The sequence below is a fragment of the Chenopodium album genome, chromosome 24 (assembly GCF_948465745.1).
Source record: "Chenopodium album chromosome 24, dcCheAlbu1.1, whole genome shotgun sequence".
NCBI lineage: Eukaryota > Viridiplantae > Streptophyta > Magnoliopsida > Caryophyllales > Amaranthaceae > Chenopodium > Chenopodium album.
The window spans coordinates 28220934-28243150 of NC_137857.1; the positions used below are offsets into that span (position 1 = coordinate 28220934).

The 22217-nt window shown below is 35.2% G+C and overlaps 4 protein-coding genes across 5 annotated transcripts; 2 read left to right on the forward strand and 2 right to left on the reverse strand.

Annotated features, from left to right (window-relative positions):
* Positions 1–418: 418 nt before the first annotated feature.
* Positions 419–5445, forward strand: LOC145611806 (uncharacterized). The gene is made up of 7 exons (XM_081667172.1): positions 419–492; positions 861–935; positions 1052–1101; positions 1214–1278; positions 4779–4870; positions 4965–5036; positions 5120–5445. Exons 1-7 carry the CDS (start codon positions 490–492, stop codon positions 5156–5158), a joined length of 396 nt encoding a protein of 131 aa, XP_081523298.1. The 5' UTR covers positions 419–489; the 3' UTR covers positions 5159–5445.
* Positions 5446–7967: 2522 nt separating this feature from the next.
* On the forward strand, positions 7968–9945 carry LOC145611476 (large ribosomal subunit protein uL29). Its single transcript, XM_081666806.1, has 4 exons — positions 7968–8056; positions 8173–8308; positions 8405–8561; positions 9755–9945. Exons 1-4 carry the CDS (start codon positions 8053–8055, stop codon positions 9827–9829), a joined length of 372 nt encoding a protein of 123 aa, XP_081522932.1. The 5' UTR covers positions 7968–8052; the 3' UTR covers positions 9830–9945.
* Positions 9946–11822: 1877 nt separating this feature from the next.
* On the reverse strand, positions 11823–16419 carry LOC145610750 (putative disease resistance protein RGA1). The gene is made up of 4 exons (XM_081666049.1): positions 13025–16419; positions 12533–12590; positions 12029–12337; positions 11823–11933 (listed from the first exon to the last, which is right to left on the reverse strand). The coding sequence occupies exons 1-4, from the start codon at positions 16417–16419 to the stop codon at positions 11823–11825; spliced, it is 3873 nt and encodes a 1290-aa protein (XP_081522175.1).
* Positions 16420–17378: 959 nt separating this feature from the next.
* LOC145612151 (3-hydroxyacyl-[acyl-carrier-protein] dehydratase, mitochondrial-like) lies at positions 17379–21860 on the reverse strand. Of its 2 annotated transcripts, XM_081667525.1 has the most exons (5): positions 21698–21860; positions 19672–19971; positions 18946–19061; positions 18721–18846; positions 18390–18403 (listed from the first exon to the last, which is right to left on the reverse strand). In XM_081667525.1, exons 2-4 carry the CDS (start codon positions 19963–19965, stop codon positions 18738–18740), a joined length of 519 nt encoding a protein of 172 aa, XP_081523651.1. In that variant the 5' UTR covers positions 19966–19971; positions 21698–21860; the 3' UTR covers positions 18390–18403; positions 18721–18737. The 2 variants fall into 2 exon arrangements, with proteins under 2 accessions (XP_081523650.1, XP_081523651.1); XM_081667524.1 differs by having other exon boundaries at positions 17379–18846.
* Positions 21861–22217: the final 357 nt, after the last annotated feature.

A 22217-nucleotide genomic window follows, 5' to 3' on the forward strand; every position in this document is an offset into this window, starting at 1 on the left:
AAAGTATTTAAAATACATGAAATAACAAAATTTGATATAAAGAAGCTAATTTTGCACAAATATTGTTGTAAATTGGTGGGTATTTTAATGCAAATGGATCGATCATTTTGAGACTAAAATTAGGCCAAAAGGGTTGAAGGGAGTATTATATAAAGATAATAAAATATAATCAACAAATATTTGAAATTCAAAAGGCATAAACCTTTAAACGGGCAACTCGTTATCAACTCGTCTCGAATCGAAAATCAGCGAACATGAGTCGAGCAACCCTTTGCTCGTAATTGACTCGCTGGATTAGCACCCTAATAAGAGCCGATATCGAATAGAATCTGCAATAGCATATTGGGGTTCTTTATAACCTTCCTGCTGTCCTGCATCGCACTAGACGAGGCTCCTAAAACTTGCGTTTTACTAACGCTTTTTTCAAACTTCCAACATCGCCTGAATCTCGGTTTGCTGCTAGCTACACAAACCTTACCTCCATTAACAATGGTATGTCCAAATTCTCTTTCCTCTTCCTCTTTCTTCTCCATATTTAGGGTTTTACTCTGCAATTCTTAGTCAAAACATGTTAGATTACTTCTTGTTTTTGTTTATTTTGATTTTAATTTTAATTTTAATTTTAACTCACTATTGTTGTATATAAATGTGTATGTTTGGTAATTTTGCTGGAATCTGGTTCAATTTAAGTGTTTCCTGTTAATTTATGATAAAGGTTTTGAATTTAAGGGTGTGTTTTTAATTAGAAATAATGGGATCAGAGTGTAAATTGGGAATTTTTCATGAAATTCTAGGGTTATAATGACAGAATATACATGTTTGTGGTATTTGTTTGGATGCTGAGGGTTTTGTATTTGTAGGCGGATCCTGAATTGGAAGCCATCAGACAAAGAAGAATGCAGGAGCTGATGGCACAACGTGGCGGAGGTGGTTCGGTATTAACTCGATCAATCGTGTTGATTTGTTCTTTAGATTTTTCAAGCTTTTGTGTGATTTATTTGTTACTGCACTGTGTATAGTATTTTACTGACAGTATCCCTCATTCAATTAGGGAAGTCAGCAGAACCCTGAACAACAGAAGGCTCAAGAAGAGGCAAAATTGTATGATTATTTGTTACTGGGTGATTTGGTGGTATGAGTTTATGTTTGTTTGATGTGTTGTTTCTAATTTGTGCTAAACGTTTTTTTGGTTTGTTTGGCATATAATATGAAGGGAAGCTGAAGAACGAAGGCAGATGATGCTTGCTCAGATTCTTTCCAGCGAAGCACGTGAAAGACGTAAGCTCAGATAACAAATTAATACGATGTTATTTTATTTTTTATTTACTACTAGTATATTGAGTATTTGCTTATGAGTTTAATTGAATAAATAATTTGCTACTCTTGTATTTTGTCATCATCATCAATCATTTGCATATGTTAGTAGTGTGTTGTGTAATTTGTGTTGAATGACCTAATTTGGCTGAACATTAAGATTTTTTTTTTTTAGAGTTTTTTATGATTACTTGTAAATTTGAACAGTTTTTGTTGAATACCTAAGTTATTGACTAAAATTAGAGTCTAGAAATGATACCAATTAGCGAGCATCACCTTTTTTTAATGTACTTGTCCACTATTTTAGATCTAAATTTGGATTAAAAAAAGAATAAAAAAAAATAGAGTAAGAAGATATTGAAAAATTGAGAAAGTGTTTGAGCTACAAACATTTGAGCTATCAAACATTTTTAGCTTTCAATATAACTTTTATGTAAATTGGGAATGGTGAGTTTGTTTTAGGATATGGGGTGCCGGAAGGATATCATCCAAATAATTCCTTATCTAATCCCTATCTAAAATGTTGGTAATAATATTCACGTAGAGTAGGCACTGCAACGAGAAAAGCCAAAGATAGCACCAAACTCCTCCGGCAAAATACAGATTTCATCATAATCGAACTTGAAACAATGGGTTTTCGGACTCCAATAATCTAAGGCTGCTCTCAAAAAGTCATGTTCAATTGCTACATGCCTTAATGCTAATAAACCTCTTGCATGAAACAATTCTAACTCTCTCTTGTCTGCATTGGTCAAAGAATATGACCGGTCACGCAATGTATTATAAAATTCTGAGACATTATTATTGAAATATGAAATTCTAGCTATTTTATGTTTCGGAATTATGCATATCACGAATTAATTGGTCGTAATTTACAGCCAAAAGAGTCCGGAAACGCAAAAAAAACTATCATTTTGCACGCGCAAAAGCACAGTTGCACTTTTTGTGCGCCGTGACACGGTTAGGAATATACATTTTACAATGTGCTTTTACATGTTTATCCTTATTGATATGTAAAATTTTTATTTTTCCTTTTAATTGTTTTTTATTCATTAATATTGATTGCCTTTTTAAAAAAAAATTTAGAATAGTATGCGGACATTTATCTCTCCAAAATATTTGTTTACATAATTTCCTTAACTAATGTGACCAAAAAGGGCAACAACTGAAAAAGCTCTCCATTATGGCACGAAAAAGTATCTTCTCCTCCATTTTTTCAATGTGAAACATATGACATGTCTGTATATAACTTTTCATATCTTATTGTCACGTGTTGATTAAGCCCCTTTAGTCCCTATGCATGTTGTCCACTAGAAAACACCTGTAAGACTTGAGTCAAGACTTGAGTCCCTAAGCTAAGTGAGCTACGATTTATGGCTAACGTATTGCTCACAAGTGTTTTTAAAGTATGTTTTGAATACTTGAAAGGAGAATACAATTTGATGGTGTTGGCTAATATGTACAAGTGGGTGGGATGGCCTATTTATACGCATCCATCTTTCATATCTCTAACTCTCTAGAAAATCCCTAATCTCCTCAAATGGAGGGTTTTAGACTACCTTCTAGAGTGTTCCCACCTCCAAAGGAACTACATACAACACTGCATACATCCATGCTTAGAATGCACAAGACACTACATGTTTACATACATCCATGCCTAGAATGCACAAGATTGGTAGAACATTGCACCTCATATGTACATACATAGAAGAACCTAGAAACATTCTGCTATAAACAAGATGTTTCTTGAATATTTTAGAGTTATCCCCTCTTGAATACTCCACAACAGATGTCCAGAACCTTCTAGAACTCTCTCCCATTTTTCGGACTCCTTGCTGTCCAAACTCAAATTTCTAGACCTCATCTTGGAAATTCGACACCATTGTGGTCTTACTTGACCTAAAATATGGTGGTCCCCCAAATTTGAGCCCATTTGGAGCCCATTTTCCCCTCCAAATGACCTATAATTGTGTTATTGTCAAATGTGTGTTTACTAGAATTACAAGGCCATGACAAAATTAAGCTCTATAGGAGGAAGTTTGCCCCCGGCACCATGGGCAAGCCCCCTAGCTACAATTATGCCTTGTTGCCTAGTGACCCATCCAATGCTCTTATTTGGTGTGGGAGATGACTCGTGACAATATCAGTGACCTTCCTTGGAAAGTCCTCAAACCACACCCTTTCACCCTTGTCTGGCAGCTACTACTTAGATGTTGTATTAGCCACACATTTTCACTCCCTTTCAAGAAAAGAATAGGCATGAGCTAAACAATCTTGAGCATACCCAGAATGGTGTAAAGCATAGAATTTAATGATAATATCTTTTGTTGAGCATGCCCATAATGGTGTAAAGCATAGAATTTGATGATAATATCTTTTGGTGTAAATAGTTCTTTTATTTTTAAATTTTTTTTGGGGGGTTAAGTCATTCGTTTTAAGCTGTGTATCACTGTATCCTGTGCTTGTATTTGTGTGACAAGTTGGATAACTCCCTTGGTAAACTATATTATGAAGTATCTTTCACTACTCCATCTTTATAATGCATTGAGAAATAAACAAGTCCCCTCCACCCCGGTGGTCAATCACTGCAACATCTTTACAATGCATTGAGAAATAAACAATTCCGGCTGTGGCCAAATGAACTTTTGTTTTATTTGTGGTGCATCAGTATTTTTTCCAAGGCTAGAAGCCTAGAATGCCTATTTGTTGAAGAAAGTTTGGATCTAATGGTTCCTATTTTTAATCTTGCCAAGATGCTATCTACACTTGTTGAAGTAAATTGTGATTTTCCTTCGTACATTTACGACTTGGTAAACTATATGATGAAGTATCTTTCTCTAATGATATTGCTGCCAGGAAAGTCATATGAGTTTGGTACTTTGGTGGCATGATGAAATGTGCTATTGTAGATTACCTAATTTGATTTGAACTATAAAGTTCACCGATTATATTGAGGCCAGGGTAAAACATTACTATTACAGAGTAGCTATTTTCAATAAGTATATGCTTCGTCCTAGCTTTGATTAGATGTTAGGCACAATTCAAATTTTAATGTAATGCTCTTTCTAATCGCTAGAAGCCTAAATTAGTCCATAAAACACCAAGAAATGCGAGGATAGTGAATTTTGCACTATAGCGTGATTTGTGGGCTATCAACAGATGCCACTTTCATTTACATAACTAGATTGGCTCTCTAGATCAACGCCATTATTTAGGGCCTGTTCACATTTACTTAATTTCAGTTCAGTTCAGTTCAGTTCAGCTCCAATCAGTTCAGTTCCAATCAGTTCAGTTCAGTTCAGTTCAGCTCTTAATTTTTCTCTCACATAAAATATTCATTTCAGCTCAATTCAGTTCAGTTCAGTTCAGTTCCAATCAGTTCAGTTCAGTTCAGCTCAGCTCAATTCAGTAAATATGAACAGGCCCTTAATGCTAAATGCATTTTTTTCTTTTCTGATCAACAGTTTCTCGGATTGCTCTGGTTAAGCCTGAAAAGGCTAGAGGAGTAGAGGATGTTATATTAAGAGCTGCTCAGATGGGTCAAATTGTTGAAAAGGTCAGACAAAAACCCTTTTATATGGGAACAACCAAGTGTTTGGTAGTTTATTGAAAGAAATCTAATAGAGGTAATATGATGTTTGATACTACAGGTTTCAGAGGAAAAACTTATATCACTGTTGGAGCAAATTAATACTCAGACAGCTAAGCAAACCAAAGTGACTGTAAGTTGTCCTTACCCCATAAGCAAGCAATTCTCTATTTGAGCTTCCGTTCTCTTATTGTGCTTTGTACTCTAATTTTTCAGATCCAGAGGCGCCGAAGTGTTCTCGACGATGATGATTAGATTCATTGCTGCTAAAGAACTGCTAGTTCTAAAGACCTACTTAGTGCTTGTAAGATTTCTTTGATTTTGAGTCGTGTAACTATGCTGAGTAGAAAAAACCTGGCTTGTTTATGTATTTGATTGCTATGATAGCAGTTGGTTATTGCTGTTTAACAGAAATTTAAGACATTACCCGCTTTTCTTGAAGTGGGATGTACATTTGGAGAAGAGGCCATTGTTTTTGTCATGTGTATACTGTCATGAAACGATGATCCGTTTATTCTATATGAGATTGAGACCACCTCTAATTAATATGGGTCAAAGCTTCCTATTTTCTTGTTCATGTTTGTCTACTGCTCTCTTTTCCTCGTTTGAATCCTTCCTGTCGTGTGCTGATACCTTGGCAGTTGGCACAACAATTCCCATACGAGGCAATTGCCTATATTGATGCATGTAGTCTTGGTGTTGATTAGTGTCTTGCGTATAGCTATCATAATGCTTGTTGTGTATTTGGGGAAGGTCAGCCTCTCTCTCCTATTTTTTCTCCCTCCTAAACTATTACTCCCTCCGTCCCAAAAAGAACGACTCATTTGGCCAAAACTTTATCCCAAAAAAATGATCCATTTGCATTAAAACACCCACCAATTTGCTATAATATTTGTGCAAAATTAGCTTCCCCATATAAAAATTTGATTTTTCATGTTATTTTATTACTTTCTCTCTCTATTTTTTTTCCAAACCCCATGTAAATTTATCTTTTCAATATACTTTTACTTCTTTTTACTTAACTTCTTTAATACCCGCGTAATCAACTCAAATGGGTCGTTCTTTTTGGGACGGAGGGAGTACTATCATCACATTAATTACTACCTCCGTTACATATTATTTGCAACGATTAGACATTTTTTCTCTCTACTTTATGTCACATCGTTGCAAATAATATGTAACGGAGGTAGTATTTTTTTTTCTTTTATTTTTTTGCTGATTTGGTACCATGGCCCACACTACTGTAGCAATTAATTTTTGCCATTGTTATGGGCATTTGAGGATTTCCCCATGGGCATTTTTTCTAATGCTCATGAGTGGGAAGCCAAAATTTCATTGTTTTCATTAAAATTTCCTCATGGGAAAAAAAAATGCCCATAAATGATAGTGCTTTTATATTAATGCATACATAGCAACATATTTCATGATAATATTTTTTTTTATTACATTACTATAGAAATCATAGTCAAAGCTAGTACTCCCTTCAATCTTGATTGACACACTTTCTATTTTTGTCTGGTCATGATTAATTGATACATTACTTAAAATGACAATGATTCATTAATATTTAATTGATTTCTATCTTGCACAATGGCCCCCCGATTTGATTAATATTAAAAAAACCCTTCACCCCTTCCATTTGCATAATGGCCCAACACTTTATGAATAAAATAAAGTTCCACTAACTTCATTTTAATAAACAATTCAATAAATCAACTTTACTCAAACTTTCTTTATCTTTGTTCTTTAAATGTATCAACTAGTCTTCTGGCCCGTGCAATGCACGACTTGTTCATAGAAAATTGCATTGAGAGATGAGTGAGAAAATACCAATAAATAATTATGAGTGTAATATGTAAATGAAAACATAATTAAAGAAATAAAAATTGTGGCACTTTAATTGAAATAAGACTTAGGGCCTGTTCATATTTACTGAATTGAGCTGAACTGAACTGATTGAAGCTGAACTGAACTGAACTGAATTAAGCTGAAATGAATATTTTATGTGAGAGGGAAATTAAAAGCTGAACTGAACTGAACTGAACTAATTGGAACTGAACTGAACTGAACTGATTGGAACTGAACTGAACTGAAATTAAGTAAATGTGAACAGACCCTTAATAGAAAGAAGATGGAGGGACTAAAATCAAAGAGAGAAATTAAAAAGGTTGAATTAAAGAGGGGAGATGAAGATGAAGTGTTTAATGAAAGAGTTAAGAAATTGTATAATCAAAAATAAAAAATGTAAAACGACATGTGGCATGTTAAGTTAAAAAAGAAGATAAGGAAGTGTAATAGAATGATGACACATGTTTTTTTTGGTTTGCTTTTTTAAACACTAAGTATAGATATAGATTATATGAGAATAGGGGGAGTATATGAAGTGAAAAAAATTTAAAAAGTTTCAGTTATTTTGATGGGAGGGAGTACCAAATTAGGATACAACATAGAGTGAATAGGGAGAGTGAAAGAATGTGAGATGTACCAAACAAAACCGAAATTGTACTGCTATGAAAATTAACAAATAATCAGATTCACCTGAACCGCTTCGTTCCAACCCAAATAAACACATTTATCCGATATTACTAAAGAAAGATTGACATTCTCGGTCTTCTTGTTTTCGGGTTTAGCGAACTAAAAAAAAAAGCATAAACAAACTGTACTCTCACTTTGTATACCAAAATCATATCTCGTGTATATCAGGCTACCAATCAAACCATATAAAGCCCTCATAAATCATAATTAGGGATGTCAACGGGTCAGATCTATTCGGACCCAAATCTAAATCCGTTTTTTTATTATTCTTTTTATTTTTTTTAATCTTAAATCCAAATCTAACCTGAACCCGTCGGGACTGTAAAATGGAAACCCAGATCGAGATCCGACGGGTCTACCAAATCCAGGTTCGGGTCTAAAACGGGTCATAAATGTAATGTTCGGGTTTTATTAAACAAGCCCAATATCCAATAAACCTATTGCAATACTAGGCCCATCAACTTCATAAAACAAGCCCCAACTTCTAACTCCAGTCCACACATATATATTCATCAAATCACTATAAACCCTGGTTATTTACTCGAGCCATTCCTTTCTAGGGTTTTCCATTTTCGCCGTCGTTTGCAGCAAAAATCCACCTCAGTAGCGCAGTAATGGGTATACTTCCGATTTCTCTCTCTCTCTCCTCCATTTTCGATGAATTCAAGCTTTTTCAATGTTTTCCTACTCTAGTTTTCGATTCAATTTACATTATTTTGTGTGAATTTGTGCAGCAAGAATCAAGCCACATGAGCTGAGGCAAAAGCCTAAGGCTGATTTATTGAATCAGCTTAAGGATCTCAAGGCTGAGCTCGCTCTCCTCCGTGTTGCTAAGGTTACCGGCGGTGCTCCTAACAAGCTCTCCAAGATGTATGTTTTGATTTCAATTTTTTATGGTTTTTAATTTTAGGGTTTTTTTGTATGATTTGATTGAATTAATTGGGTTTTGTTTTGGGGATTTTGTAGTAAGGTGGTGAGATTAGGGATTGCTCAAGTATTGACAGTGATGTCACAGAAGCAGAAGTCGGCATTGAGGGAAGCATACAAGAAGAAGAAGTTTTTGCCACTTGATCTTCGTCCCAAGAAGACCCGTGCCATTCGTCGTCGTCTCACTAAGCACCAGGTATTATCTTCTATCTACTGGTATACTGTTTTGCCAATTTGATTTGTTCATTTGTAAATTAGTTTGTTTATTGTGTTGTTGTGGATAATATTGCGAGGTTTTGAATCTGAATTCATTATTGTAAATTGTATTTGGGTTTGATTGTATTTTTATGTTATTGAATGTTGAGCGAAATGGATTTACTATTAGATTGAAGGAAATTTAAGTTTTTATGGGCATTTTGATATTGAGATTTGAAGGTTGAAGTGCTATGTCATTTGATTGATTAACAGTGATGGTAATGGTTTGGTACGAGTGAAACGGCATTGCACGCTAGTATGTTTCTTATGAGAGAAGGACAAATTGTGTTCTGAGATGCCGCTCTTTGAATGATTTTCATTTATATTCTCACACCTTGAATAAGAAGTTGGATTAATTTTGATTTTTGTGTAGATTATTGAAACTAATGTGTTGTTTTGTGGGCGGATTGTATTTGTCTGCTCATTTATTTAGCTTTTACGCTAGCTCATATGCGGTACTCCAATGCCTCTCTTGCTAGCAGTTTTTTTTTACCATTTTTGACCCTTTCCTGTTTGTTTGAGCCTATGACATCTAGATTATGAGCCTTATTAAGAACGGATAATATATAAAGTAGAGTTAGGGAGTTAAGTTTGGAGGTGTAAGCTGGATGTGAGCTAAGTGCAATGTTACAAGCCTTCCAATACATAACTTGTCTACAAAACATGTTTGGATTGTCCTGCTGGAGGAGCTTTAGATGGTCATATAATACGCTAGTATCCAAAACATACGGTTTTACTCATTTGAAATTGTATTGTTCGATATGTTATATTGGAGGGAGTTGTGGCAGTTGTGATATTTTCTATGAAATTATTTTGTCATGAGAAAGAAGTAATGTCAGAGTTTGTAGGCACGATAGTTCTGATGTTAATTATCTTGCTTGCGCATAGCTGTTGATCTCTTTTGGAAGAAAGTATGTATTTTGCCATCTACCAAACTCCCAAGTGAATGATCCTTTGCATGTCAGTTGAGGGTTTAGAGGAGTGATGTAGTCATTTTCATAATATTTTTCTTCCCTTTTTTGGCTGTTTGGGATAATACAATAGATTTTTTTTCCCAGTATTATTTGGCATATATTTGAAGGTTATGACTTGTGAGGTCTCTAATTATTATTATTATTATTTTTCTTTCTTCAGGCATCTTTGAAGACCGAAAGGGAGAAGAAGAGGGAGAGGTACTATCCCATGAGGAAGTATGCCATCAAGGTTTAGGCTAGATATCTATAATCATAGGGTGACTTTCACATTCCATGGAAATTTTGTTCAAATGTTTGTTAAACTTCTATAAACTGATGTTTCAGATTATGACATGAGCTAGTTGTCTTCTACTCTTCTACCTTGTGATTTTATGTTGCCTGCATTTTGTATTCTTGAATAGGATTGTGGTGGTTATGTCAATTTTTGACAGAAAGAGGTGGTATTTGCTTTCAGCGTCAGGATGTATTGCTAATTTAGTCTTGGTGATGCTACTCTATCATGCTATCTTGGCCATGATTTGTATGATACAGCACATTGAGGTCCTGAATCATTTGGTTTGGACCTATCAATTTTGGACCCAATTGGCAAACCTAACCTGAATAGGCTGAATTTGTTTTTCAACAATGTTTTTTAACCCAAAACCCGAATTAATCTTAAACCGTTTAACCAGTAAATCTGCAGGTCAAATTAGACTTGAACCTGTTGTGGCTAACCTGTTTATGTGGGGTTTATACATTTTTTCGCCACTAACCCTCGTTCATATCTCTCTAATTCCCACTGGTTAAGTGGTAACCTACATCACTATTGCGCCACCAATCGATAGTTGAATGTTCGTTGAAGTTTGTTTGAACTCGAGCCGAGCTCAAACTTTATGAGTCGAGCTTTGAGCAAATTATCCTAATTTACTTGTCTGTTTTATTATTTTACGACTGAGTTTATTATTTATTTTATAATGAAAACACTAACTTATTATTGTGTAATATTTATGATAAATATATTTATTTTTAGGTTTATCTACATATTTTTTTTATATGGGAAAACATTATCGAGCTTGTTCACGAACTTTTCGATCCGAGCTTGTCATAACATAGCTCAACTCGTTAAGGTCTCGAGCTGAACTCAACCCAAGCTGATCCACCATGAATCGAGTTTTGACCGAACTTTGACTAAGCTGAGCTTAAACTGTTCACGAATAGGCTTAACTCATTATATCACCCCTTGGTCAGACCATTTTCGGGTAGAGTGTGTTTGGGTCATATTTGGGTCAGTTCAAAATCGGGTCGGGTAATGTTAAGGTTGTTTCATTTGTGGATCAAGCTCAAATCGATAATATTATGTTTTGTTTTTGTTATAATAAGAACTATCAATTAGGTTTATGAGCTTGGATACGGTTGGAGATGAACAATTTGAGTAATTTTTGGCAATAGATAATAAGGTGGTTTTAGTTCGGGATACATTGGCAATCAGGTTTCCTCGAGTCAAATACTTTAGGTCAAATTCGGATCGGGTAATTTGGGGTATCAGGTTAACTTCGAGTCAGGCCAATTCGGGTGTCGGATCAACATCGAGTCAACTCCATTTTCGAGTTGAGTATGGGTCAGGTAGATTCGGGTTTTGACTCAATTTTGGGTTGATGTTTTTGGATCGATTTCAGGTCATCTGAGTCAAGATTGTCAGGTCTAATAGTTATTGACTGGTGTTAGATGGTGTTTACTGTTTAGTTTGAATTTTGTATTACGAAATTAGACCCCATATGACTATAATTGTTCCTATTGATTTTTTTTTTTTTTTTTTGAATATTTCCTCACATTTTAGTGTCAAAAGATTCCAAATGAGAATATTAGTGTGAAACATATAAAATCTCAATTGTATTAGGAAAATTTAACAAGAATAATCACACTTTATATCATATTGTTGCATATAATTAGAAACGTAGATAGTAGTTTTTTGGATTTGTTTTGGTGTCGTTTAAACAATAATGATTAAAATTAATATTGGTGCTTCTCAAAAAAAAAAAAAAAATTAATATTGGTGAACATGTTCAATTAACAAAATTGAAAAATAAATAACAAAGAAAGCTGAAACTTTTGGAAATTTCTATGAGTATTCTTTTAAATGGTTGTCTTACAGGTTTTTGAAATGCACTTACAATGCATACAATGAAATCATTCATTCGACAATTTGGCTTTGCCAACTCTAATAGGGTAAGATCGCCGTAGCTTCACCATCAAGCACAATCAGACTGTCCTTTTTGAAGCACCTGGTGGTAAATTTGACATTGACAAACCAAAATCATACAAAGAATTGAAGTCAAAAACTGAATTTCATACTTATTTAACTGAAAGATAATCCCAAAATTCATGGTAAAGTTACTTTCAGGTAAAAAAAAAAAAAGAAGTTATGTTTGCAATTTCTTATGTTTAATGCTTGCACCTCACCAACAATCTCATCTTCAACATACAAGTTGTCTTGAAAAAGTCGATCTTGAAATCCGGCAATTTGAGCACACTCAGTATCAAAATGAAGAGGATTCATGTCTTTACTGACTTTAGAATATTCAACAACATCCTCAATTGTAAATTTTCTCCTCTGCTGTAAAGTATCTCCTACTTTCAATGTAGGCTCTACCTTAGAACAAAACTTGTTGGAGGAGAGAAAGTTTGACGCAATGCGATTGGACATCATCCTCATCATCATCGGTTTATCAATATCATCAAGTTCTGAAAAGACACAATGCAAACCCTGCTAAAGGAATTTTAACAATACAGGTAATGATATTATTGATCAAACATGCGGTTTGAAGACCACTTAAAAGCAAATGATGCAAACAATAAATGACGGAGGGAGTAACTACAACTATTTCCAAGCAATGCATGTAATAAAATGCATAAAATGTTTGTCGCTTGTAATACACCAACAATTTCATCTCCAACATACAAGGCTGTATAGTAACCAGGCTACAAGCACACAAAAATACTTGCAACTTTGCAAGCTCCTGAGTAACAAGCTCAGTTGCAAGCATATCAAGCTAAAATCTTTACTCCATAAGAAGGGGCATACTCATAAAGGCAGCTTATTATATACTAAAAATCTCTGTAGAATGAAAATCCTCAAGCATTACCCATGTGCCAAGACACATAGTGCTGTTTTATCACCTGAAATGGTAAGGTATTATGTCAGATGTTCGGTCATTTACTCTGTTGCAAGAGAATTGACGAGCAGAAATTCTTAAAGAAGATACTTCGCATGTTTTATAGGTTTACATTTCCTTGCCTTGCTAAAAGATTAATGATTTATGGTAATTCGCAAGTAATAAAAATGATTTTTTTTACAAGAGTAATAAAAATGATTAAGGATATACTTCGTATAGCGCTACTCCGCTTTACAACAAATTCCGGCAGTTATGTTTCAAAAAAAAAATAATCCCACGTCATTGGTGACGGCCGTGGAGGGCAGTCCGGCAGTGGAGGGCTGTCCGGCAGTGGAGGGCTGTCCGGCAGTAGAGGTGGTAACGGCAGTATAGGTGCTGGAGGAAGTTCACAATCTTTGATATCAAGATGTTCAAGGGAAGGAAGTTCTGATAATGCTGCTTCAGGCAATGATTTAAAACCATTATTGCATTGATATATATAAAGATATTTTACAGATGTTAAACGAGACACACACTCTGCCGAGAGTTCAAACATACGACATGCTTCAACACGGAGGGATTGAAGGGCTGTTAAGTGCTGGATCCCTTGAGGAAGATTCACAAGCTTCGGGAGATTTTGTAGTTCCAGGTCACGGAGTCTGGTAAGGAATTTCCAAGGTAGATGACTATGATTGCCATCCTCTAGCTCTTCTAGATCAGGAAGTCCCGACAAATGAAGAGTCTGCAGCGCAGTGAGATGCTCCAATCCTCCTCCACAAAGGCTCTTTAAGTAGGGCCATCCCTCAATATGCAGGGAACAAAGGGAGGTGCACAAATGACTCTGAAATAGCCCTTCGACTATAGATAAGCTATTGAGACCTTCATAGTAGCAAAATTTTATTGTTAGCTCATCAGAACCAGTCAAGCAGCACGAACTCATCATAAATGATTCAGAATGGGGGGCATCAAGGGAAAGAATCAAACTCCTGACACTTGAAGCGAGAGGAATGGAGGTCATGTAAGGACAGTTGCTGATGTTTAGATCAAAGAGACGAGGAAATGTATGAGCAACAGGGCTACGACTATAATTTAAGCTCGTTACTCCTGACTCTGAGGAGGATTTTTGCCATCTCTTCAATTTTGGCAAACCCACTAAATGAAGCTTTTCCAAGCGTGGAAAGAATGCTGACTGATCTTGAACAGACACTGATAAGCTACCACCACAACCCTCTATGTCTTCCAGATTATCCAAATTAATGAGGTTAAGAGTTTCCAAATGATGAAGTTGGCTCAATAAAGGAAGATGCTGCAAGTTGGCGCAATCACTAAGGGAGAGTTCTACCAGCATTGGAAGTGATGGCTTCAAGTCTTCAATTGACTCCCATTTTGGAAATGCCACACCACCATACCCAGTTAGTTTAAAATGTGTAAGATTACGATTAGGCTGAAGGCATTCTAGCAATAATGTCGAACCTGCATCATCGTTGAGGAGACAGCTTATCTCTATATGCATATATTTGAGATGTATCATGCCACTGACATATTTAGCTCCTTCGGTCACCTGATATGTTGAAAATCCACGGACTCTTATCTTAAGACTCCCTCCAACATTTTTAAGTGGTTCCAAGTCTTGAAGCTCTCCTTTAATTGCCTGCCCCACTCGACTGTGGCTAGCAACAAACTGTGGTAACTTTTCAAGGCATGTTAAGTTACTCAACCTCGGAGGCATATGATCCAGCCTACAACCTTCAATATCCAAGTACCTCAGTTTCTCTAATTTGCTTAACTTTGTTGGCAACTCTTTTAAATTCAAGCACTTTTTTAGTATTAAGGTCTGCAAGTTATTCAGTTTGCATAGTGTTGCAGGGAGAAACTCTAATTCATAGTTATGAGACAGGTCAAGATATCTCAAATGAATTAGTTTATCTATTGCCCTCGGCAAGGTTTTGATCTCCGAAGTTAAACATAATACCCTCAAGTACGTTGCTTTTTTAAGAAATTCTCTAATCTCCCTAGTTCTGGTTACAGAATAAGTACGCTGCAGCTTAAATAGTGTGCGTATATTTTCTATCTCGCTGAAAGAGCTTGAACTATTTCCGAGATCCAATCTACTGAAGGATAAGTGTCTAATTTTTTCCTTCAACTCGCTCACAATATCTACCACCAATAAGTCCCTACCTACTGCCTCTTGAGCAACATCATGCATCAGATCGTGAAGCTTGCATGCCACAATTTCACCATAGTCGTCCCTAACAGCATCTTGAAAAAAACACCTTTGCAAAAGAATCATAAAGTATTCCTCTGCAGCATCTTTAACTCTTTGACCCTCTGAAGGTGATAAGAAACCGTATGCCATCCATAGATTTACCAAGATCTCCTTCTCTATCCAATAATCCTTAGGAAATAAGGCACAATAACTGAAGCAATTCTTCAATTCCAAGGTAAGATGATGATAACTAAGCTTCAAAATTGGCAATATACCATCTTTATCATCCCTTTTCATCTTTATCAAATCTCGATTTTTGAATGACTGCCAAATGCTTTTAGTCTGGCCATAAAGAAGACTTCCAACAACCCTTATGGCAAGGGGAACATTGGCACACTTCTTAAGAACATGTTGTCCAATTTCGATGAGGTGGTCATCCATCCACTCTATTTCATTTCTAAATGCCATTTTCTCAAACAAACTCCATGAATCTTCTGGAGAGAGGCCCTTTAATTCATAAGTTAGACCGTCTCCTACTATCGTAGCCACCATTTTAGAGCGTGAAGTGACCACAACCCTACTTCCCCTTACACCACCAATCAACAAGTTCTCAAGTTTAAGCCATTCATGACGATCCTCATTCCACACATCATCCAAAACAAGCAAGTATCTTTCCCCATTAATCTTCTGCCTAACTCGGCGTTGGAGCTCTTCAACTTCAAAGTTTTGATTTACAGTAGAATTAAGAAGTTTACAGAGAATATCTCTGATATTAAATTCATCAGAAACACAAACCCACATCCTCAATGGAAATTCAGTAACGATTCTATCGTCATTATATACCAATTGAGCAAGGGTAGTTTTTCCTAAACCACCAATCCCTACTATTGTGACAAAATGAACAGCATCTCTGACACTGGAATCCAGCAACTTGTCTATAATTTCCTTCTTATCCGCGTCTCTTCCAATAACATTCTCAGCATACACAAAAGAATGACTGTCCTCCCTCCTCTTTGCCACTATTCTCCCTTCACCACTAACCCATGACGGCCCGGAGTAATAGTCGCGATGATCCTTGGAAATGTCATCCAGCCTCTCCCTAATCATCTTGACCTCCCGGGACACATTACGAGCAAAAGCCAACTGGTTAGAACGAGAGAAGAAAAGGAGAACCCCTTTTAGTGTATTACCTGTTGACATGAGCCTCTTGCGTTGAGCTATATAGGCAATCCTGTCAAACAGATCATCTGCTTCATAAACAACATCTCTGAGCTTTTCAAGCCAATCGTGTTCCAGGTTTCGTCTCGCAACTAGTTGCCTCTCCTGCTCTTCCGCATCAATCAACACGGCCTTGATAGTGGACATGGTGCTTTTGAGTTTTTCAACTTCAGATCTGAACCTGCCAACAGACCCAAATTCCTTAACAAAGGAAGAATCTAGTACTTGAATTATGGTTTGTGCCAGAGTAAGAAGTGTTGCAGGATCCATCTCACTCTTTCTCTCTGTCTTTCCCTTTTTCTCTGTGTTTTGGCCAAGCAAGTTTGGTGTGGATAAACTGAAGAAGCACAACCAATCAATCTAAATCTATCCAATCCAAATGTTTTTCCGTAAATGGTTCATAATGTAGACTAATACATAATGACCTAAGTCACTAACTATTACAAAGCACTAAGTCACTGCATATTATTGCTATAGACAGTTGACTGTGTATGACCTTAGTACCTTACCAATAATTTACATGCTAATAATAGGCATAGCGATGTATAGTACGTAGATCATTGTATTCAAATTTGGCGGCCTTCATGTTGAAGGACAAAATTTTACAGATTTTTGAGATTCAATCAGTATATTTCAATCTTTGTTATACATTTATATGTATCGTTTCCTCACTCATTGAGTTGTTAGTGTTGACAAATGACAACTGCATCAATTAAAAAGGTAAATTCTCCACTATAAGACCCTATTCAATGGTGAGACTTGAGGGAGTTTGTTTTGAAGAGAGAGAGTATATTTTGCAAAGGATGTCAATAAGTTGTCATCTAAACTTAACACCTCTAAAAGAAAGTTGCTAAGTTTAAATACTCAACTTTGAGTTTCATTTGACAAAAAGTGTGGGCCCTTATCAATATTATAATATGTTTTGTAATTTATTAAGTTTAAATTTTAATTTTTTTCTAAAAAAAACTTATAATATGAATTGGTGAACCATAAATTGAAAGTGACATTAGTATACTTTAGAAAGTCTCACAATTGGGAAATTAAACTTCACATGAGTTGCTAAATTGAAAAGTGGGTAGGGTATCACCATTGGAGGTAAAAAACAACTCATTTTTTATTTCAATAATCAAAGTTGAGTCTCACCATTGGAGATGGTCTAATATACGAAGTAAAATACTTGGTATACGACAACTAATATAATCTCTATTTTTTTAATTGATCCCCAAAGGTTCATTTGGTATCATCGTGGTTTTCTGTTTTTTAGTTTTTTGTTTTACAACATCATAAAGTATGATACATCAATCAATCAATCAAAGCCTTAATCCCATAAGTGGGGTCGGCTAACATGAACCAAATTTGATTATTCCGTGTAGTCAGCGGCATAAATCTTCCTCCTCAATCCCTTACGATCCATTGCTTTATCCTCATGCAAATCCATATGCTTCATATCCTTGCTAACTCCTTCCAACCAAGTCATTTTCGGTATCCTTCTCCCTCGTTTTACCCCCTTTATAGTTCGACTCTTCCACTCTTCAAACCAGTGCACCCTCGGGTCATATAATAAATTGGTAAAACTTATTAAAATCATGATAATTTTGAAAATTGGCAACAGTAAAGTGAAAATACCTTTTTTCAAGTTACTGAAAACAAAAAAAACGATGCCAAACAAGCTCAAATGAATTTTTTGCTTTGGTTTTGTACATTATTCACATAACACAAAATGATACAAGGTACTTCTTGTGTATCTAAATAAATACATTACTTTGATTGACACAATGTCATTACACAATTTTGACTATTAGTACTTTACGTAATAACATTTGGTTTTTACGGAATATATATTAGTAAATATAAATAAGTTAAAGTTACTATGTGAATAATGCAAAAACCAAACTGTTACACTCATTATTCAGAAAACGGTCTAAACTATACATTCACCAAAAAAAAAAAATGTCTAGTCAAAGTGGATTAACTAAAACATGTTAATATAAACAATAAATAAAAAGTAGAACTAAAAAATCAAGTTGATCTCTAGAATTGGATATAATAACAATAATAAATAGATAAATAATTAATCCAAATTTTATTCCTTGGAAAATTAGTTCTATATAATAATATTACAAACTTGGCTGATAAGCACAAAATAAACTAAGTTATATGCTATAAAAATATATTAATAAAGTTACCAAAAATACTGATATAGGACATTCGTCAGAAATTACATATTAATTCATTCAAATTGCCATCATATATCCTGTCACAAACAAGAAAAAAAAATGCCATCATATATGCATACTCTACCAAAATGAGTCCTAAGAGTATGCTCAAGCTACATAACTTGAGGTCATTCATATTAAATTTACCACATATGCAATTTCGCTTGCCTACAAAAACATCACAATAAATGTCCCCATACAAGGCAATAGATTAAATAATCTCTATTCTATAAGCCAACTTTTGAGAAGTTTAGCGTCCACCTAAACTTGAAATATGTATTCTTTTAAATGGTTGCCATACATGTTTTCGAAATTTTCCAAAGAATCAAATGCTAGTTTCAGGAAATGCACTTACAATGCATAAAATTTCATTCATTTGACGATTTGGCTTTGCCAACTCAAATAAGGTAAGATTGCCGTAGCTTCGCCATCAAGCACAATGAGACTGTCCTTTTTGAAGCACCTGGTGATAAACTTTACACTAGCAAACAAAATCAAACAGAGATTGAAGTCAAAAACTGAATTTCATACTTATTTAACTGGAAGATGATTCCGCATAAGTCATGGTTAAGTTACTTACAGGTAGTTCTTCTTGAAATTTCTAATGCTAAATGCTTGCACCTCACCAACAATCTCATCTTCAACATACACAGGTTGTCTAAATTGCAAATTTTGCGAAACATAAACAGCACCAGGCTAGCATACAAAAATTATGGAGATCAGGCCCTAAAACCATCCAGCCACATGCAGGTTAAGCAAAAATTCCAAAATTAACATCATGCAATTGTGCAAAGCATGGTAGCACTAGTGTGATGTGCGTATAAAAATGCGTTTTCTATGCAAGCTGATTTTAAAATTGCAGGCCTACTGTGAATCTGTGACTCGCCTGTTTCTTTTGGTCTGCAAGCTAACATGGAGAAGGTCATAAATTGAACAGATATTGGAGTATCTTAAGTTTGCTGAAGGGTTGTATCCCTTTATAAATCTTGCAGTTCCCCATTAATCCAGAGCTTAATGGCAATAGAATGTAAGCCTTACGTTGGAAAAGTAGTGGGTGACTGGCTGGGGTAGATAGGTTCAAGAACCCTAAAGTACCCCTGTATAGGTGGTGTTGCATTTTCAAGCATTATACACATCACATAAGACCAAAATGGAAATAAAACCCCTCCAAATAAAAAAAATATGTTAGTATTCAAATTAATTAAATACCCTAATACAGTATTATTAAAAATAGAACACCAAAAACCCCATTTGGTAAGAGCACAAACATTTAGATAGAAGGAAAGAATGAATATGACTGACTTACAAAATGAGAGGAGATAATGCGAGGAAATAAAGAAGCAACTAGCATCCCATGAACAAGTCGGTCTTGAAATCCGGCAATTTGAGCACACTTAGTGTCAAAATGAAGAGGATTAATGTCTTTACTGACATTAGAATATTCAACAACATCCTCAATTGTAAATATTCTCCTCTGCTGTAATATATCTCCTACTTTCAATGTAGGCTCTACCTTAGAACAAAACATCTTGGAGGAGTGAAAGTTTGACGCAATGCGATTGGACACCATCCTCATCATTATCCCATTCATCAATAGCATCAAGTTCTGAAAAGACACAACGCAAATCCTGATAAAGTTAGGCATCTATTTCATATAAGGCAATTTTAGGTGTGCAATTACATATAGTTTCTTCATCTTTTGTCTGTTTAATTTTTTGTATATACACTGCTGTAACACCCTCTACTTCATCTTTCCAATATATTTATCATTAGATCATGGTATCAGAGTACATGTGCTAAATAATCACATCAAAGTAATCAGAATCATTCTTTCCTAGCTTGCAGAGTTCTGACTGAGGCTTAACAGCAGTTCGGAGCTGGCAGAATGAAGTGTGATTACCACACATGGAAATAACAATCTATAAACCACTCCTACATCTTTTTGTTGATTGAGGAACTCAAATATAGAACTTCAATCACAATGGTGGTGCTAAATGCTCGAATCTTTGGGCAAGACCGCAAGAGCGCTTAAGAACAATGTGAATCTCAATTGAATTGGCCTACTTATTGTTTGAGACACTCAGATAAGGAGCTTTCCAATCACACAAAATCTTTGGTAAATAAAGAACTCTAAATAAAAATCTAAAATCCAAATCCAAGTTGGGTTTCATTGAAGGCACCAAAGAGACCTCCAGCTGCCAATATTCTGAATATGATAGTTGTAGTGTACTAGTGTAGCATTTTAATCCACTGAAATCCACATTCATCCTAAAGTAGCCTATCAGGACAATGTAGAAGATATGTGGAAAAAGCTAAAGGATATGATCATAGAAGTGGACCAAAGGCCTTACAAGTTTGAAGTACAATTGATCGATCTAACAAAATAAGGTAGTCTATTACATAGCATGATTCCAATTTCCAAGTTAAAAAAAACATTTGGGCTCCTAAGGTGCAATAAAAGATCATGAAAATAAAGGAATATACGAGAATGTACAAGAGTATGGAGCCCTAAATATCTAATGTTTCTAGGAACCTTAATGATCTCTAAAGCTTTTGCTACAGTATTCCACAAAAAAATGCAATGGGAAATCACAGGAATGAAAGATGAGGTGAAGATTGACAAAGCAACCACTTTAGCTAAGGCCATTGGTAAGTGCACATTGCAAAGGCAGGCTAAAGAGGAAGAGCTAAACAGAGTTTATGTCCCTATCCCTCTCAGCTCTGTCGTGCCTGATTCAACGTGGAAGCCTCACATATGTGTCCAAGCAATCTAACAACGCCGCAAAACACTTCATACTTAAAGTAAAAAAAACATATCACAGCTTCAATTCTTCATCCCGTTGCAAATTTGCAACATTCAGGTTCATCACACCAACATTAGGCAAAGACAATGAGATATAATCAGGCACATTGCATTTTGGTATTAATACTTGCACATTATATTTCTCTTAACTTGGAACACATGACAAACCCTGATCGATACAGAAGATATAAATGCAAGTACAATGTCATTATAATCAAATAAAAGGAAATAAAATAAGATTAAGCCAAAATATTCAATAAAACTCTCTCAGGCATTTCAACAAACAGGTTGTATGCATTGCATTTTAGAACAATTTGCATCAAAATCTGTATAACCCCATCAGCACAAACTAATTTAATTGCAAAATTAACCCCAACTCACAACCAATCACACACAAAATCACATTAATTTTGGGATAAAAGACATCAATTTAATCAAATTACACACAAAATCCCAAGTTAAATCCTAGTTAAAAACAAACCAAACCATGAGATATTAGTTATGGAAAAGGAAAGCAAAAACATATTACCTCAGAAGCTGCTTCAATGGAGAACTCAAATTACACTTTAATGGAGAAGAGAGGGAAAGATGCAGCGTAAAAGGGAGAGCATTCAACCGAGTTTGGAAGGGAGAAGAAAAAATGGTGTGTTAAGAGTTCAACTGTAAACAGAGTAGTATTTGATCCAATGATTTGCTATCGGGTACGGTTACAAATTTACAACCATCTAAAATGTGTATTTACATATATGCTCTCATTAATATGTACAATTACTCATCAAGTATAAGTTTTTTTTTATGAAAGTGTTTGGACAATTATACCCTCTAAAATATTTAATAATGTACTTATTTGCTCTCATGCATTGATGTTAGTTTTATTGGACATTTATACCCATAAACATAGTTGATTACAAATTTTAATTCTGCCAACAACTAAATTTGTGATTTTAAAACAAGCCGAAAGAGCTTCTAGATATAACTAGTTATGTTCGCGCATCGCGCGCGTTAGCTACCCTAATATGGTAAAATAAGGAATAATTCATGGACATTTA